General features: G+C 37.7%; 1 protein-coding gene across 2 annotated transcripts in view; it reads left to right on the top strand.

Moving 5' to 3' along the window:
• The window catches only part of LCLAT1 (lysocardiolipin acyltransferase 1), an 80,674-nt gene that overhangs the window by 17,920 nt on the left and 41,951 nt on the right, over positions 1 to 20,803 (top strand). For both annotated transcript variants that reach the window (XM_027907050.1, XM_027907051.1), the window contains exons 4-5: positions 2,270 to 2,416; positions 10,968 to 11,084. In XM_027907050.1, coding sequence (XP_027762851.1) covers positions 2,270 to 2,416; positions 10,968 to 11,084 — 264 coding nt within the window. The remainder of the gene's footprint in view (positions 1 to 2,269; positions 2,417 to 10,967; positions 11,085 to 20,803) is intronic.

Raw genomic sequence — 20,803 nt, 5'->3', positions numbered from 1 at the left:
TCCCTTAATTCGACCTACAGGCTCTGTTGCAATGGGAGCACAAGGACGGAATAATTTGGGCCTGATGTGTGATACCACACAATGGAATGGTTTAGCACAGTACAGATTTTCCATATTCTACTTTAGGCATAGTATCCTAGGTACATAAAACATACAAAAGGTCTGGGCAGAGAGGTAAGAATAATTGGAAAACCCCAAAACCATGGCAGAACTTTCCTAATCTCTGTGTATGAAGCCCTGATTAGTTCAAGTTAAAATACTGGGTTTGCAGTGTTTTAGTGCCATGTATTATAGCACTAGGAGATGAGTACATGCCAGAAGATAGCATAGTTAAATTACATAAATTATTTTAAAGTTACTTTAAAACTTACCTGTATTGTTTTTCCTTCAGATAATTTGTTTAAACATGGATAACCTCTATTAATAAAGCTGTACTGATACTTCTTGACACTGCAAATGTGGGAATATGATATGTGCATAAATATACATAAAATGTTGTGGTCAGAGTTTAGTTTTGTTTGCAAAGAGTTTTTCACAAGTATAGTGTGCAAATTGGAAGAGATTTGCTGAGACTGCATTCTGGGCGTTTCTTTTCTTAATTCATATAACCACTTCTAGTATTCAGTTGTCTGGATATCATTGATTATCTGGATATCTGAAATGCATTAGGTCCAGATTGCAGAAGGCATCCTAGTTATGCATGTTCCATCTGTTTAGCTGATTTAAAAATCAAAAGTATCTACTGCATGATACAGGTCTCAAATCTTTAACAGTAGAATTAATGTTTCTAACCAACAAAAAGAGATTATGCAGCTTGGTTAATGCATTATCCAGGCTGAGTGACTTATGAAGTTGATTTAAAAATGAGTGACTTTAATAATTGGTTTTCTAGCATATGCTTCTTGTGAGATACTGCTATGAACAGAACAGAAAGGAATCCCTGTAAAGAGAACATGAAATAAAGTGCAAGAATAATGTGTTGTAAGTCACCAGCAAAGGAAAAACAAACTTTGAGAACTGTGGTGAGCAAAGGGGAGAATGGGAAGCTGTGATGTTTTCTATTTGATGTGGAGGATCTATCTGCAGGCTTTCTGATGAGATACAAGCTAGCCAAGTACAGTGGTAAGGCAGTGTCATGATCTTCTGAGCCCTGTTTAGGAAGGGAGATCGCTGGCATGTGGTGGGACTGGAATCCTGATTTTTCGTCCTGCTGACTGAACTAGTGGACAGAACTTCTAATATTATGTCTCATACTGTATACTATATAGTTGTGCCAAAAAAACCCCAAGAATACTTATTGAAGATAATGGTGTATAACCCCTGAACTACAGGCTCAGCAGCAGTTTCACTTACTTAACTGCATTACATTGTCAGTTTGATGTCAGGTTCTAAATCTTCTTGTATATTAATACAAATAAATGGATACACATAATTTTTTTCTACAATTAACTGTAAAGAAAAACTTGGTATTTTCTTCTGTGATTAATGAAAATTATAGGAAGGAATATGTAATAAAGCCCCTAAAGTAACAGATATTTTCTGCACACCGCACATGGTTAGTGGGCAGGGATCTCTACGTAACGCAGCTGTTACCCTGCAGTGCATTGCTTGAGTGGTGCCCATCACCTGAGCACATCAGAGTTGCAGGGATTAAGAATATTATAGTGAGGGCCATGGTTTTAAATGCTTCACCTCAGAGAATCATATTATTGTTTAGGTTGAAAAAGTTCAACATCATTGAGTCCAGCTGTTAACCCAGAACTGCAAGCCCACTACTAAAGCAGGTCCCTAAGCACCACATTTACGTGGCTTTTAAATACCCCTAGGAATGGTGACTCAGACACTTCTCTGGGTAGCCTGTTCCTAGGGATAGATGGGCAACCTTTTCAGTGAAGAAATTTTTCTGAATATCCAACCTAAACCTCCTCTGATGCAATTTGCTCATGTCCTGTCCCTTGTTTCTTGGGAGAAGGGATTGGCCCCCACCTCACTACAATCTCCTTTCGTGACAGCATGAACCCTATTCTTGCACTCTGGAAAACTTTTCTGACTCTGGTAACTTGAGTTATGCATTTATGCATTCTTTTTCTTTTTCTTCCTGTCCAAAACACCTTTGACAAGGTAACAAAGTGCTCTTATTCAGGTGAGGACAGGTGGGCAGCAAATAAAATGTGGTGTCTAACACAATTTATAAAGTATTTTGGAATAACAGACACTGTGGAAGTATCAGACTGAAACGTTACTAAAAGTTTATTTTTTTAAACTTCAGGCTGGGCGATGCAGGTTGCTGCCTTTGTTTTCATTCAGAGAAAGTGGGAAGATGACAAGAGTCACTTTGAAAAAATGCTGGATTACTTCTGTGACATTCGTGAGCCACTACAACTCCTCATCTTTCCAGAAGGAACTGATCTCACAGGTAGGCTGCATTTGTCACCATCTTATGGAATGTTCAGTGTGGAAATTCTTTGTTGTTTATGGAAAGAGTTTAAAAAAGTCCAAGGCAGGAGCAAGACTTTGTTCACATGGACAGTAGAAATTATAGCAAATAATAAAATGATGTGCTGATTCATTTGAGAGGCACGAACATATTTCCACTGAGAGACTTTGCCAATCTTCCTGAAGTAACTTACATTTCAAAGCATCTGATGATTGAAATAATTTTTTATTGGTCAGTACTGTATATACACTGCATTAGCAAGAGTAGGTTTAAAGACCTGGAATATATCACTTGCATGGTCCCATTTCCTGTATTACTGTGGCAAAATCATTTCATGTCTATGAACGAGTGATTGAAAAGGACTGACAATTCTGTTTGATTTCTTGCCTGATGTTTTAAGTAGAGAACATGGAGATTCTTGTTCTTTAGGTCACATAAGCAGTCTGTATATGCCTCTACAAGAGAAATATCTCTGTAAAGCAAATGTTAAGATTATCATAGGAATGAGTTTAATGAGTTTGAACCTGTAGTATTACTTTTTAATCAAGTATCTACCTCTGTGCCGGTATCTTATGGCATCAGTAGCAAGCTCTTAACCAGTAAAGACGACTCAAGAGCCATTTAAAGAAAACATTGTATGAATGTTCTGTGGCAGTTCATGCCTGCAGCATGATACAATAAGCATTATCTTTAAATAGAAAATCAATTACAATTAAGCTTCTAACTTTCAGCTCATTTGGAAGATTTTTGCTATACTTTGCATTGCAGATATTTTCAAATCATATCTTATGGCAAAGCCACATCAGTAAGTACTAGACACGGCATAAAAAATGTAACATATACTGCTATTTTTTCTTCTCTATTACAAATATCCTTAAAATTGATATGTATAGTATCCAGGTGCTGTCACACCATAGGGAATTGTCATCACTTGATCAGCCTTCCAGAAAGAGGGTAAAGTCATTGAACCCTCTTGGACTCCTTCACATCATAACTTTTGTTGAGGTGGTTATTTTGTATCTAAAGGTAGAAAGAAGGATGAAATTTTCTTCACTAGGAGAGTGGTGAGGCATGGGAATGGGTTATCCAAAGAAGCTGTGCATGTCCCATGCCTGGAAGGGTTCAAGGCCAGGCTGAATTGGGCTTTGAGCAACGTGGTCTAGTGGAAAGTGTCCCTGCCCATGGCACGAGAATTGGAACTGGATGATCTTTAAGGTCCCTTCCAACTCAGACCATTCTGTGATTCTACAAAATTATCTTTTTTTTTTTCGTAGAATTCATGAAGGACTGTCTCCTCTTTGCTCTAAATTATGAGATGTAATATTTATCTTATTCACGGAATCAGAAGACTCCTCCTTAGGAGAGTGCACACACTCTCTTTCTGAATAGGTGCTTCCACCTCAAGATTACTGAAAGAATTGGATTGCTTATTCTAATCCAATTGGAATTCCTTCTAATCTCTCCCAGTATTCCTCAGAGACAACAGATTTTTAAAGAACTGAGAAAGTTTCATACTGCAGCTTTAAAAAAGAAGATTTAGCTGAGGATTGAGACTGCCACTTGTGCTGATGGTGGTTGGGCAGCCCAGGGAGGAAGCAGTGCAGTGGAAGGATGGAGTGATAGATAGAGGAGACAACAGGGTACTGCTGTGCTGGCTTCTGACACATTAAACTGTCCTGTGTTTACCAGTCTTAACTTGCCATCAAGTGATGAACGCCACCTTGATATTATATTTGTGCATAAAAAGATGTCTAGAGACGAGCAAAATACTGGAATTTTTTCTGTGGAAGTAAATAGCTCTCCCTATCTAATTGTCTTCACAGGAAACATTACCTCATATATTTAAAAATATTATAAGAGAAAGGGAAAAATCCCTTGACAAGCTAATCCTGACCAAGCAATAAATTTATACCATATGAGAATGCTAGAACATAATCTAATTGATGTAACATTTTGAAAAAGTGATTTGCAGAAAACTTATGTTATTGACCTGTTAGGACCTATTTCAACCTTGGGTTCCATCTGTGGGAATAAGAAATAAACTGGGTTTTGTTCTGAACATAAGTTGCTCAAAATTCTAGGGAACGTTTTGCAAAAATAGAGGCAATGACTTTTGTTTTCTGACGAAATTCCAAAACTGCTACTTACTTCTGAGAACAGAATTCTTCTGGTGCTTAAAATGAAAAATAACATTCTACGTGCACTTCACTGAGTAGCAGAATTGCTGTGCAGCTCTGTGCTGCTGTCATTTTTTTATCCTCTCAGTGACTACATGGCAATGATTGATTTACTCTTCTTTATAAGAATTGGGATAATATTTTCAGGTATTCAAGAATGAAAGATTTCAAAGAAATGTAAAGTATGACTGTATTTGTGCATGGGCCAAAGCCTGACTCCATGTTGGTAAAGTACTTTGCGGTGGAAGATGCTGCATGAATAAATTTTAGAAATAGTGAAGTCATGAACCCTGAACGTTGTATTTGCAGACTGGATGTATAGGGTCTGAGGTAATAATTATATAATTATATACTTATTTCTGATAGGTTGGCCATCTTTTCACTCTGGAGTACTTGAAGGTTAAAGCTAAGTGCATCAAAGGTATTTTATTGTAATTGCTTCAAAAGAAGCCCTCAGCAGATAAACATATAGCCAGACTTTCTGAAGCCCTAAAGAAAACAAAGCAACCATAAGTCTCCTGCTTCTGGAAGGCTGGAATACAACTCACCATATTGCCTATTCTTTTGTTTTCCTTGGTGTTCCTTATAAGACTTGTTTGGAATAATTCTTCAAAAAGCAATGACAGAATAAAAAAAAGTACTGTATTGCTCTATGCCTGGTAAAGCCTCATTTCCTATGGATTTGTGTCTGCATCCCTGTACATGGTCTCTTTTTCACTCCAGCTTCTCCTTTTTCCATCTGTTTCCTTCTGTGTGACACTTCCCCACAAAGCTCTTTCCACTGTCTTGGCAAGAGGCATCGTGTGCTGTACTTGTGTTACCTGATGGACTGCTGCATGCTGTGCTGAAAGCCCTGACAGATTGAATACCCATGGAGCCTTCCCTGGCTTTTCCCATTATTAGGATCTCTGCTCTCAGAAGATTCCCCTTCTCCTAAAACTTCTGCTGGGCTTAATTGTCTTTGAATCTCTTGTCCCTGATAAACTTTGTTTGCAGGTGGCAACAGCTTCAAAAATTTAGGGGAACAAACAGGTGGACAAAGTGTGATTGCACAGACCTTTTTTCCTTGAGGAACAGCTGAAAACCGTGGAGGAAAACTAACTAGAGCTCAGATTTTGGCAGGAATGTTGTCATGTGGATGACACAAGGTAACAATAGCTGTAGTTGGATTTTTAACTTTTCTAGTAAATTTGTAGTGCAAAAAATACTGTTCAAAAGCACTGGTAGGGGTTGATCTAACATGTAATAGTCTGAAAATAACACAAGTAAGAACAATTACCTAATTTTTTCTTAAAATTGTGAGCCAGTGTAGTTTTATCACTTCTATGCAAACCTCTAATAGATAAATGAGGGGTTTGTTTATTTATTCAATAAGATAAACCTTGAGAGTGCTCATTTGTTCTTTCACTGTCTGGCAGTAATATAATTTGAGGGTACTTGAAGTCATAAAAGTACATGCATGCTTTTATCATGTACATGCATAATTTTATAATTTTTCTTTTCTCATAAGTGAAATTAAAGGAAAAGGCAGTAGTTAATAGTCAAATTTCAGTGCACTGGTACTAGCAGAAAAGAAAAAAGTAGTAGTTGAGAGTCATTCACAAGTACTTGTAATAAGGTTGTCCAGATCAGCTTTCCAGTAGGATGATGAGGGAAGTTTACAATTCTTTTGGGTAACACCCAGCAAAATACATCAGCCTGGATGGTGTTGACTCTGTAAAAGTACATGAGCCTGTTTGTTTGAGAGGAGCTAATACGGCATACATATTTCACAGGGAGCAGGGACTTAGCTTTTCACTGGGTATAGATCTTGCAGTTTTAGTTCCAAACATGCTTTAGACTCAGATGAATGCAGCTGTTACTGCATTATGGCTTTCATCAAAGTAAAATCCTAGAGATTTTTAATTCAAAATTAGCTCACAAACTAAAAATCTAATTTGACTTGAAAAAAATTAAATTTATTCACTTTTTCCACTGGTTTTCAGGAGCAAAATCAATTTAACTTCTTAAAATCTATAACTCAAAAATCAAGAAAATGTGCTCGCATCATTTCTTCCTCCAGTTACTTTAAATGAAATTCTGAAGTGTGGTGCTTCTAGAAAATGCTGGCTTTCTGAGCTTTTTCAGTAATTTAAAAATGCAATAAATGGGATTTGCCCCCATGATTTGGAGATAAATGAGGAAAAAAAAAAGTAATCAAATTATTTACCAAAGGCAACACAGGAGCCAAAAAAAAGTGAGACGTTTTGACCAGAAACCTTAAAATCTTGTACTTTTGTGTTATTTGACAGTCAATCTGCAGGAATGTCTAAATACTCTATAAATAAATTGGACTACCTGTACTTGTCACCACCCCAGTGAATGTATGCTCTGAGGGACTGAATGTATTAGCTGAAGGAGATGGGGGAGGAGAGACAAGTCAGTGCAAGACCTGAGTAGACAGAGCATGAAGCAGTTTTGTAAGTGTCCCACATCACCCCCTATCAATAAATTGGCTACTTTCCATAAAAATAACTTATTCTCCTTACTCTTTTTTATCAGCAAATAGAACCAAGGAGTTAAAATGCAGAATACTCCTAATAGAAATGAGGAACAAAAATTCTGGGAGTGTGTTTGCTTTGATTTAACTACAGTGTAAGAAAGAAAATACTTGTTTCTAGAAAGCAACACTTATATTTTTCAGAGAGAGTAAGCAATGGGGGACATTACGTGTAGCCAAATGATGTGAGTGATCTTTTGGGATTGAGGAAACCCAAACCAAGTGAATTTCCAGGCCCTGTCTCAAGAGCTTCTTGATGGCTATTTGTATTAGTAGGTTGGGAAGATAGAAGGGAACGTGTTTCTTCTTTTTAAGGAAATTTTTAGGCACATTTTTTTTATTCTTTCATCTATGAATGTTATAATCTGACCAGCAGAACAACGAGGGATCTGCATGAAGTTTGGCTGCACTGGCAGTGTAGCCTGGTCCATTGATTAAGGGAATTTAAAGAGGTGTTTGTCGTGTGAATTCCCTCAAGTTGCAGAGGATGTAAAAATGGGTTTCTAATTTCCTGGATCAGCTTTCTAACCTCTGGGTTTCATATAATGAGGAGCATCGCATGTTCTGTGCCTTTTGTTGAATCTAATTCTGAGCAGCTGACTTGCTCTCAGTTTCCCCCAGGGCTTTGGGCACTGGTATCGCTCACAAGGATTTCAAACAGCAGTGGGCACAGAGGTGCTTACATCGGCTGACATGATGGCAGTCAGAGCATTTGTTCATAAGTAATAGTAGCGTAAGAAACTGGGTTTTTTCAGATGTTGAGACTAACAAGAGAGGGAGGAAGAACATTATTCTTAGTTTTTTTTGTGGAGCGAAGGCATATCCTACCCTTGCTTTCAGTATGGCATCAAAACCCATTGACCTTCCTGACTTGCTGTAATAAATAATCATGTTTAATGCACAAAGACCTGTGACTTGGTAGTTGTTAGGAAGGGAAGAGGGAGATGATTTTTCCAGATGACAATGATTGTTGTGATAGCTGGGAGTGTTACTCTAGTTCTAAAATCCCTTTACGCTAGGGTAATGTGAAAAGGGAAGGGAACAGTCTCTGTTATATAAAACTTACAGTCCAGAGGCAAGACAGGGATACAAATGTCAGGAAATAGCTGAATAGTGTTGGCCAGTGTGCTGATGTCCAGCTGTTCACACGTTTTTAGAATGGCAGCGTAGTAAGGGGAAATTTGGAAGATGTTTTGCAGATGTTTACAGTGAGTTCTTTCCAAGTACAGGGAGGTGCACTAAGAGGAGTTTGAAGATGATTATTTCAAGGCAATGGGCACTGGAGGTCCCAAATCTTTTTTTGCAGTATCAGTTAGGTCTTACTCAGAGAACGAATGTGCCCATTTGCTCTTTGGCTTTCCTGTGGTGCAAGTAGGAGTGATTTACAAACACCAAGGAATTAATTTTCATGCTCCCTCTGAAGCCAAGTGCTAGTGAGCAGACAGAAGGAGGTATTTTTTCTGAGTGCTCATTAACCGTGTGCAGTTTGAGATGCTTAAGAATTAGATTTTATATTTTTTTTAAGTGCTTGACTTTATGTAGATTTATATGGCACTTGTGTCTCAAAGCTCTGATTGACTTGATTTGCAGACAAACAGTAAGTTTTCCCTAGTGAAGCCCCAATTTGGATATGCAGAAAATGAAGAAGATTATACTTCTGTCCTTTGGAAACAACAGTACATTAGCCTAAGAACTTTGTGATAAAATAATTTAAAACATTGTACTTGAATCACTACAGAATCTGGAACTCTTGATTTGGATATTTTTTTTATAGCAATAGTCTTGGTCATCAGTGTAATTTCTTAGAAAATAAAGAGTTGTAGTTGTTGAGCTAATACAAGTACACCTAAGAGTTAAAACCTGACTTTTTTTTGAAGAGCATTTAATAATTACCAGATTACTGTTGCCTCTTCTGCCATTCCAAGTCTTTCTCATTGCTCACTTTACAAGTTTTGCCATTACAATGGGAGTGTGAAAGGCAACTCCACTGATTCAGAATAGTCCATTTGCAATATTGAAATGAGTAGTAGTCGAGGAGACAAAAATAGATCCTCTGACCATGTGGTGAAAGGCATAATGTATATGTCCAAGGGAAGATAAGTTACATAGCCAAGTGTAATTTTAGTGTTTCACGCATTCTGTAATTTTAGCAATGCTTTTTGAAGTTGTAATGTTTTTCAAGTATTTGTACGTTTGGGCAATTTGGCAAGAATTAAATATTTGGATTCTCTTTGCTGAATCACTTGCTTGGCTACTGTGCAACAGCTTTCCTCGAAATCACATGGTCAGGAAATCTGTGCACTAAATCTTAAGGCTTGCATGTATGAAAAGCAGCACCCTAATGCTTGGAAACAGTAGGTCACAGGGAAAAATTACTCTGTACACTAATAGCATTTATTAATTGATAGATAATCTTTTGGGGGGGGCACAAAAGATAGACATAAAGAGAGCTCATATAATTTAGGGGGAAAAAAGATGCAGGAATGTTGCATTACAGCAGAAAGGAAATTTCCCACTCCTGTTGATTTGTTCACTTTATGCTACTGTGCCTTTACAGGAAAAAATTGCGATGATTGTAAGGGGAAGGATTTATCTTTATCACTTCTGTTAAATTATTAAACAACAACATGGTTTTCATTACTTTATCTGTCATCTCTGTTAAGGTTAACTAGGAACACTTAAAAAAGACCTTTTTCTGCTTGAAAAACCTGATATATTCCTTAAACAGTTATTTTGTTCCATAGATCTGTTGGTGGGATTTCGTCTGCAAAACTTCATAAATGAGTTACTAAGTAAGCTAGTTGATCAAATTGATTTTTACCATGTTGCCAAGGGAACACTGCACGTGTCCATTGCCCATTGGCTCCAGGGGAGGCACAGCAGTACCCACAGTAAAGGACCAAGTGTAGCCAGCAAAGTCCATTTACCTCCTGACTGAGGCTGGTTGGAAGAGCCTTCTGCACACCACAGGGAAAAAATTGCTTCCTCTCTGCCTGTCTTCAGAAGTTTTTGCTTTGGTTTTCCCATCTTCCTTGTTTAGTGGGCTCTTTTAGCAACCAGCTCTGGAAAGCCTTTGTTTGACTTCTCGCAGGAGGTTCCTTCTTACCAGAGGTTTGAAGCACGTTTGTCACAGGGTTTAGCCACCCTTCTTTTCAGGTGCCTTGTTTGTACTCTACCTACAGTAGCAGGCATGTGTTGTGACACTGAGTCACTTGATCAAAAAATTAAAACAGGGTATGTATGCGCAGAGCAGGTTGATGAATAAAACATGTCAAGTTCAGAATGAAGATGTAAAATACAATTTTAATATATTGGATTAACTGCTTTTGTCCATTTAATGTTTTCTTCTGAAATAAGTTTGACATGGTTAAACACTGACCTCAAGGTATTTCTGTACATAGTATTAAACCTACATTACTATACACTGAGCCTTTTGAGTTAAAAAAAACCCTGAAATGCAATTGAACCAGTTGACACATTTTACTGTAAAATGACTATTGAAGTGTACAGAGAACTATTAACAGACTTTAATTTATAGGTTTCAGGTTGCATTTGGTAGATACGAGGTTTGCTGATGATTTTGTAAGATAAGTGAACGAGTAAAAAGGCTTTTCTTGCAATCCACGTGGCTCTTCTTCATACTATGGTATGGCCAACTGAAAGCACACTTGCTGTCTGCCTCCACCTGAAAAGCTGTTGTACATTTGTACCGCGTGAACTGCTGTTGTACCATTCCTGTCGTATGATCACTGTATTTATTTTATGGTTATACATTCATACTAACAGAAAATGGTGCTTTTTATTCTCTCCTCAGCCAATACCAAAGCCCGCAGTAATGAATTCGCTGAAAAGAACGGACTTCGAAAATACGAGTATGTCTTACACCCGCGAACAACTGGATTCACTTTCGTGGTTGAGCGTCTAAGGGAAGGTAACCCTGCTCTCTTCTTTTCTTTGTTTAAGAAAACAAATCTCACCCAAGCTGTTGAAGGTGACATTCACAAAACTGCTTGAAGTAATTCCAGGAGGACTGATCACAAAGAAAGGCCTTGTTTGCAACCCTACTTAAAATGATTGTAACATGGAGAGATTTGAGAGAGTTGATAACAGACAGTAATATCGTCAGGAGTATGCAGTGAAAGAAAACAACTTTTTTTTTTTCTTAATATTGTAGATTGTTTAGTGGTATTACCTCAGAAAACTAGTGGAAGAGATCCTAAGGAAGTTTAGCCCTGTTGTCTGTATTATCCTCAACCCCAAGTAGATGGTTGATGCTGAACACACAGGCAATTATGTCACTGCCCTCTCTGAAAAAGCTTCTGATTTTAAGTCCTAGAGCTGAGAAAACAAGTTGTTATATTAAAGGACAAGCAGCATGTAAAAGTAGCAAGTCGGCTGCCCAGTGCTGTCTGCTTTTTTGGGTGATGGTGACTTGGAGAAGTTCTGTAAAATAAAAGTTGTACTGCTTGGCAGGGTGGTGGGTGAGAGAGCATGTGATACTTGCTTTTTACCTATGTGATAGTTCGGACTTGGCTCCCTGCCAAATGCCCAACCCCCCAGTAGCAGCCCCTCTCTTCCCCCCTTTCTACTTCCCCCAGGGCAAAGGAAAAAAAACTATGCAAATTGAAGAACCCGAAAACCAAGCTAGTTATATAAAAAAAATATATTTTATGTATATTACAGTTAAGATGCTATGTACACAGCAAAAGGGAATCCAAACACCCCCCGAAGGGATAGGGAAAAGGGAAAAAGGGACAAAAGGAAACAAAAAGGGACACCAAATAGATATGCGCAATCAAACCCGAGAACTAGTAAAATAACTAGTAAAACAAATCTCACCACGTCCCTTAGAAAGCAGGATTGGCAGACACTGCCAGCACTCTCCAAGCTTCCACATGGCAGGTCAGTGGATGCTGCAGGCCTCAGCCTTAGATAAGCGAGACCAATGCAGGGACCCACTGTTCCCCAACTCTGGCGGAAGAGAAGAAGAACGAAGGCCGCTTCTCCCCTCTTACTTATACCATGATTTACATAAAAATTGTATGGAATACTGGGAACACTGCCCCTTCCTTGGTTACTGGTAACCAGGGAAGGCCTAGATTAAAACCACCACAACCTAGAAGTGGTCTTCCATCCTCTCTTAATCTAGGAGTTGAGTTCCTGTTATCAGGATAACTGAGTATAAAGATGTGATTGGTCGTTAGATTGAGATGTCTGTGAGTTGTTTTGGGAATAAGCATTTTGATGAGGTTTGAAGCCATAAGGATGTAGCCTTTAAATGGTACTGATGTGGCAGTGGTTCAAGTTCAGATGAGGAAATATTTGCAGGATATATGGTTGAGGAAAATAAACATGTGCAGTAGATATGAAGTGACTTTTTTATAGGCTAGTTCTTCAGGGGAAAGCGATTCTAGATCTTTAACACATGCTGGTTATTTTGACTGCCAATGGAAGAAGTTTGAGATTATTAAAAAGAATAAGGACCTGCTGGTAGGTTTTTTTGCTTGCTGGAATCCTTGTTTGGATTTTAGAAGCAGATCTGGCTTGCATTTTACCTGCTTCCTACTAAACAGATATCCTAAAATTGCTGTAATTTTGTGTTTGCTTTAGTATTTTGTCAAGGTGGACAATCCAAGCTGCACCGTGTGTCTGTTTGACCCTATTTGTACTGGACATTCAGAGATGGACATCTTAGATTTTCATCTGTCTTGAATGTTTATTACTCAATTTGTTGTAGTAAAAAAATTTGCCACATACACAATTTCAAAAGCTTGTTTTAAATTTTCACATCAATAAGTTAGCATAGTGCCTACAAATATTTCATGCCTGGAATAAATTTTCAGTTAAAGAAATGTTTTCCGCTCAAAATATTAACAAGTTAAAAAGAAAGATTCTGCATTTGCTGCAGAAACAAGCTTTGTGGTTATACAGTAATTTTCTAATTTTATAAAAATGCTTTTCTCTTCCATTCCTTTATGAGAGATCTTTGCAAATTAGGCTATTTGATTATAAAAAGGAAAATAGTTGAGGCTGATTAACTGATTTTATGCAGTAGAAAGCCGGAGAAAAAACAAAAACATTCCCAGATCATTTTTTTGTCCAGCCTTTCAAGTGGTTTTAAATCCTCTTTTTATTTAAGGCAGGCAAATAGTGTGTGAAATATTAATCTTCCTTTAGCATTGAATTTACTAGGTATTTTATATCTTGATAGGCATTATAAACTACATCTATTACAACTGGATGGTATTACGTAGTAAATTATTTGTGAAAAGGTAGTTCAAGTAGTATTTTAAAGTACTTTGTTATCACTTAATAATTTAATAATTGGTTTTCAATTGTTTGCAAGTGTGCCAAATGTGGACCATTTGTGTTGAAAAATTTTATTTTTGTGTACAACCTAACTGTAGTTGATGGACTTTAAATATCTTTATCTTTTTGTCTGTACAATATAGATGTTCAGATTGATATTCAGATGCTGATGGCCCAGTTGGTACCTAGTGTTATTGTGCAGCTCTGGTTTGAGTTATTATTTAAACTATTAGAATGCCTTTTTTTACAATTCTGATTTCTGATACTAGCAGTAATAAATAAAACCATGGTTGTCAAGGATACAGTGTAAACCTGAGTCCCTGTTTCTGAACTCTTAGTGCTACAATCATAGTAATAATCATAAAAATAGACTTATTTCCTTTTTTACTGTTCATAACTGCAAGCATAAAGCAGTGTGTGTGTCTTTAACATGCAGGAGGGAGTGGTAGAGATTTTAACATCATGTTTACGTCTTTGAAAGTATTTTTGTGCATAGATGACAACCTTATTGCCCTAGAGCTCTCCAGTGAATACATTTTGGCCTGTGGCTGTTTTCCATTCCTGAGGCTCAAGTGTCTTTTCTTCAGGCCTGAGCACATTATTTTGCTCCAAGGATAAGTTGATGAAACGGGGAGAAATGTCATTAGAAGTTTAACTGCTTTTCAAATGTTGAAGAAACGAATCTAATTTGGCAAGGACCCTGATTAACATGCATCACAAGCTGTAGTATGAAAGAATTACCTGTTACTGTATAAAAATAACAATTAGGGACCCTTCTGAATAGGAAATGAAGAATCAGGCAAAAATAACCTGCAGTAAAATGTTGCCAGTATTTCTGCAAAGGAGTTTCTTACTAGAGGAAGCACTGTCTGCATCCTGACAGTATAATCTGAGCAGTTACCTTTGCTTTCCATAGGTGGCAAAAATTTCTGAACCATGTGAATGGATTTTTGTTATTGATGACCGACACTTAAATTCCTCTGGCAGCCTTCTTGCTCTTATATGGTCATTATTTCAACTCTTTGATCTCTTTTGCCCAGAAATGCTGCAGTGATGGTTTCTAAGTCACTGCTGAGATTATGGTAGCTGAAAAAAAAAGATCTATTTAACCTCTACCAAAACAGCAATAAAAATTGTTTAGATCATACATCTCCTTGGGTTTTGAGCTGTACCTTTCTTTCTCCATTCTGGCTCTTCATGAGTAGTAGCTCTTCCCCCCTGAGCTGGCTCTTCTAAGCAGAAACCCAGGTAAAAGCTGACCATTTTTTGTTTTCATTACGCTCAGGTGCCAAAACAGTGAAAATATTATTTTACCTGCGAATGATCGTATTACTGTTTTCTCATTCATAGAAATCATGGAATCCCCCAAGAGCAAACCCAGACTATGAACATACTTTAGATGTATAATTAATAATTAGGGGTATAATTAATAAGATACTCAGTCTGATTGGGTGACTATGGATGGAAAGCTAAGAGAAATAAAACAGGTGATTTGCTTGTTTCTAATTCTCTTCACTTGATCAAGTATGTCAGTTGTCTTGCCTTCAGCTTGGAATCCTGATTAATGCTTATTTCTTTGGGGAAAAAAGGCAAGCATTTTTTGAGAGACAGAGTCAGAACATGTAAATGAGCAACAGAAAGAGAACTCTAGGCACCAAAATGAGGATTGACCACTTTTTTTGACTCATCATCATATACCTCTCTTTAACCATCTCCTAAAATCATGTGTAATCCTTTCTTTTAAGCCCAACATTTTGAATAGATGTTATATATGGAGTAATTTTTGGCAGAGCTTGGGTTAAGGTAACTTATCTCCTTTTACAAAATGTGTGACTTCGAAAAGGACTGAAATTGCAGGAATTTAAATAAGACTTTAGCAATGTTAATTGAAAACATTTGTGGTTTACATAAGGCTCTTGAAGATCCAGTTTGTGAGATCCTTCTATAAAAGGTCAGGAGGTTACTCAAAAATGAAGTATAGGTTTTCAGGCCTGACTGTATTTTATAAAGTTTTTTTCTCAAGTGCCAAATGACACTGAAAGTTCAGATGGCTTGAATGTTCAGTTTCAAAGGGAAGGAAAATAATACTGGTTGATTTGATTCAATATTGTCTGGATTCATTGAATCACATATATTATCTTGGCATAATATCTGTAATTGTAGCCAAATAGTCTGTCAAGAGAAAATAGCTGTTTACGAATATTTTCTTAAAATTGCTTCGTGGCTTTAAAGTATTTTCTCAGGACTAAATAAACAGTAAGTGTTAAGACAGAGCTAAAGCTTTAAAGCATCATTAGAAGATTATTCATGCTTTTACAGACAATAATTTCTGCCAACATTAAATTTAAACTGACCTCTTTTTGACACTTTCGCTACAGTCATCAACAGTCTTTAATATCTGGATGCATGGGATTGGATGTTCCCATTATGGGGTTTATATTTCACTGGGTTTACAGTATGATGATCAGTCAGAATTATTTGCTTTATTATAGTATTTCAGCTTTGAATTTATTTCTGGATCATAATTAGCCAACTGAAAAATATATTGCAAGTAACAGCTGCCAACTGCAGCATCCTAAAATAAACAAAGATACAAATTTAACTCCACTGCACACCCTTACCAATGGAAAGAAACTGTGACTCTCATCCTTTTTTCCATGATTGGTTCAAAATTGATAGTTTTACCTTAAAATTAATGTTGACACACACAATCAGAAACTAGTCTGTATTTTCTAATGTTAATACCTGAGTCTTGCACTTGTACAGTGTTTCAGTAAGCAAATGCAGATATTCCATCTTATTTTATTGCTAGGGCAGAAAAGTTGGATTTAGGTGTTCAATCCAGGATATCTATATATAAAAATATGTAAATGTTTTAATCCTGTGATGCTTAATGACTATGATACAGATTCTGTATGTTTTTATATGCGGAGTATCCACATCTGCGTATTAACACTTAACTCTTAAAGCCATTTATTTGGGTTATGGTACAATTTGCTTATGTGGCACTTTTGAGCTAATAATCTAGGGGAACAGTTTGTGATTTGCAGATTAATATATAAGACAGTCAGTAGGAGATGATGTTGAGCAGTTCTCAAGAGCTGACACGTAGGGTGGGCTCACTTGGCTGGGGTGTGAAGTAGCCAGGGAGTTATCAGGCAGCAGGTCTTTGTGAGCGGCGTCTGGATGTCCTCACTCTGCACCGAGAATGCAGCAAGCTTCCATATAAATCCCTAAGTAGCTTATGGACCATCTTTAGGAGATGATTCTGTCTTGAGCCCTGCAACTGTCTCATGAGCAAAGAGACTCAAATTTGATGCATTTGTGTAAACAATGTTTAGAATTGAGACTCTCAGTTTAGTAATTTATTAATGAGATCCTTCGTCTTGAAGAAGCTAGACTGTATTAGCTCCTGGAGTGTTTTTCTCACTGTGACTTTGAAAGAGAGAGAGGAGGATGTTTTTATGAGTGGATGAAATGAGGAATGTTACCATGATACTGCCAGGGACTTGTCGTCTGGTGTACTTGTTTTCTGCTTCTACTCTGTGCACAGTTATCTCTGAAGCACCTACAGCTTACAAGACAGAGGACATTCATTCTTTCAAACATAAATCAAAGCAATACCGATTTCTAAGTGTGTTACATTTGGCTTTTTTAAAGGGAAAATTGATGCAAGTGTAAAAATCAGGTCTGTTCTTTGACTGAAATGCTCAGGCTATGGTGGTTGGGGTGTATGAATGAATAGATGTACATATTAAATATACTGCTTTTTATTTTGTTATACAAATTTTCTTTCCTTTTCCTATAAATATTGGGTGAGACATGTGGGTCTTGATCACGGAAGCCTTCTGAGTTACAGAGGTTTTATGTGCTCCAGCAGAACTGTGTACATGACTTCAGCAGTTTTCAGGTTTGTGCGTAATTTGTCTTCCGTGTAACAGAGGTACAGGATGTAGAAAGGCCCCACTTCAAATGACAGAAAGGGTTAGATCTGTTGTTTTAACAAAATTTAGCCTCCCACGTTGTGACTGAACAGATTCCTGACTCCTAAAATGATATGTTGGGTCACTGCCAAAATTTCTGTGGGTTTTGGCAAGGCCAAACCTTGCACACTGACCAGCACTGCCATCTCTCAGAGCAGCTCTCGCCTGTTTGTGCTGGTTGCTCCGTGCTTGTGTAAACCAAAACCAGCCTGTTTTCAAAATAGGAAAATTTAAGTGTCCACATGAGCCTTAACTCTTGGTCCTCAATCAATTAATTTCACCCTTATGTCCATCAGATTTGCAGAGATTAGGCAGCAACTCTAAACCATCATTTCTTAATGCAAAGGAATTCTTTCTTCCTGATTTTTTTTCCCCCTCTATGCATGTGATCCGTCCAGAGTCATGTAACTAAGTAGACTGATACTCTGAAATTACTGAGCTGTTGCGAAAGAGCTTTGAGCAAGTTTTTAGCTTAAAATGCAGTATTAGAGCTTCACAGGCTGTTGTAATTGAACTTGTGCTTTTATGAGAATTGGATCCTGTGCATTAAATAGTATAGCCTTTGATATAGAAATATCAGTATGTAAATTGAAACTTGCATGCTTTTTATGCCTTTTGTGTGTCAGTGAAAAATTCATAACATTAGTTTTTTAAAAAAGAAAGAGGAGACCTTGTTCAAAAGCACACTTTTATCACTGGGCATGTCTGTGAAATTCAGCAATGCAGAAAATCAGGTGCAGGCTGTTGTGCTTTATTGTGAATGCTGACAGTTGTCTCTGTATGCTGGAACGCAGGAAAGGGCATCTCGACTTTTTCCAGACTCCTGTTAACCGTTGATGATTACCATATCTCGCAAACATCTGCACGTGTTGGCTGTGATGTACTTCTCAGAATGAACACCAGCTTTCTGTTAGATATATTGTGGCATTTGGAACACACTGAAGTTTTTGTTTCTCTTCTTTCATGACTTACTCAAGCAGTCTGCACTGCTTGCCCCACCTCTGTGGCAAATAGTCCATTGTTTAGTCCTCCTGGAAAGGATTTGCTTTTTCCTAATTACTCTTTTCTCGCACCCCCCCCCATCCTTTCCTCTCTCCATCCTCTGCTGCTTTTGAGAAGGGAGCTCAGCCTTTCACTGGAGGGTTTATGGTGTAAGAATCGGTACCCCCTTTAGTGTTTGCAGGTTGACACGTTGTTGTTTGTGTCACCACGCGTCTGTGGTACTCATCAGAAATATTTCAGGTTTTACGTTCTTGAGCCTGTCAAGATCCACCTACTGACATAATCCCCTTACAGTCTCTTACGTCTGAGTCATGGCTTGTGACAAGCAGATATACCATGCAGTGGATAATTTTCCATTTACTTCCTCACAGGAAATTAATAGTCACAGTGGTAACTATGCTAAAAACTTATTATTTGCCAGCAGTTACCCCACAGTGGTATTAGAGGTTTCCACTGTTTTCCCTTAACTCAGAATACACAGTATCTGTGGTAACGATGTGGTAATGTTTGGCGAGTGTGGACTTTTTTAATTGCTTCAACTGGAGGCCTGGAACGATGTTAGCTCATCAGATTGCATATGTAAAAGTGAAGCTTGGCCACAGAGGAGTTCAGGAAAAATGATTGCTCAGGAAAAAATAGAATTATTTTCTTCAGAATTAAGGAGATGTTCCTGCTTTTTGTTTTTAATCTAAAAGTTTATCTCCTTTTGATGTTTTTTATAAGAAAGGTTTTTCTGGTAGTTAATGCACTTTATCTAGGTGTTGGACTAAGAGTGTGTGTAACAAGGTGTGTCTGCTGGGCTAGGCTGGGGCAGCATCTCTGAGTATGCATTTTGAAAGGTCATTCATCTGTTTGGAATATTTGTCTGGTTTGGATTTTTTGCTATAGTGTAACTTGCAGCAGGCACAGTAAGCTTAGCACAGAGCCTTGCAATACCCTCGGTGCTCCCCCGAGCCTACACAAAACATCAAACTGTCCATTTTGTGAGCTTCTTCCCTACATCCTTGTGATGGGCTTGACACTGATAAAGTATACTAAATACTGTGAGAATTATCAAGGGGATTTGGGTTTTTGTGTCAGAGTACTGAGAGCTATGGTTGTTTTTAAAGACTTATGGCTTCACGACAGACAAGAGGTGAGCCTCAGGTAAAGTACAGGTTTATTAATTACTGCTCATTCTTGTCATTCAGTGATCCAAGAATTTGCAGGTGATGTTGGCTGGATTGGTAGCGTATTTAATTATTGCTAAAGTTGAAATTAATTCCTATAAACAAAGGAATAATACTGACATCTATTTATTTCACATGCTATTTCCAGATGCTTTACACAGCACACTCGTTTTTCAACTCTGTTTATTAGTAAGGCAGATAATTGCTTCAAGCAGTCTTGAGGAGAGAGAAACCTAAACATACTTTTTCCATACTCTTTTTTTTTTTTTTAACTGCATTAGTTTCCGTTAGGAGATGATGTTTCCTGATGTGTTTTATTAGAAAAATAGCAGCATCTACAGGCTGAATAGACTAATCCCAAATCAAGAGTCCCATTGTAGAGGAGTTTCTCAGTCATATTTGTTAGATTCTCCACTCTTCCACTTTTTGCAGATGCTAGCTGTTTTCATTTCCAGCTGCATTAAGGTTTCTGCAAATGTGTTTTGTGTATTCCTGATATCATTTTTCTATATGAGTAATTGCTGGCAAGGGAGAAGGTCCGTGGAGTATCATTTCACTTACTGGAAATGCTGGAATCCTCAAACTGTTCAGATATAGCCCCCAAATCTGTAAGACAGTAATAAAACTTCCAATCTCATCTACTTGCAAAACATGCCGCTTATGTATCATTAAACCTTAAGTAGTTTGTTTCTTTCATTCCTTTCTGCTGTTGCAGCTTCAGCTCTCCTTCCTTTTGCCCTCCTCCCAGTCCCCTGCTGTTATTTTCAGGACATAAAAAAGTTAGCCCAGCACCATACTTTTCCGAGCTGACTCAGATCCCTGAGTTTAGCAATCGTTTGCAAGGCTCTGCTCCAGAGATGTTGAGAGCAGTGCCACATTCATGAATCCTGAATGTTGCTATGGGACTGATACTGAAAAACGAAAAACATAAGAGGGCAGAGGAGCTTGGGAAAAATTGTAGTAGAGCATAAATGCTTTTTAAAATAGATTTTTATCAAAACATGAACTTCAGCATAAATTCAACTCTACACCTCATTCATCACTATATATGTAATCTGAAATATTGCTGTCTTTGGGACTTATTTTGTCAACCTTTTTCTGAACTGCAGGACTCTGGAGGGCAGGAAATAAGGTCTCGGCTCTCTATGTTCTCACTAAACATTGGTAGGATATAGGAAGGGTTTCAC

The sequence above is a fragment of the Empidonax traillii genome, unplaced genomic scaffold (genome assembly GCF_003031625.1).
Source record: "Empidonax traillii isolate 1590-97213 ecotype Southwest subspecies unplaced genomic scaffold, ASM303162v1 scaffold1395:size116970, whole genome shotgun sequence".
NCBI lineage: Eukaryota > Metazoa > Chordata > Aves > Passeriformes > Tyrannidae > Empidonax > Empidonax traillii.
This window is presented reverse-complemented; position numbering and strand designations above follow the sequence as displayed.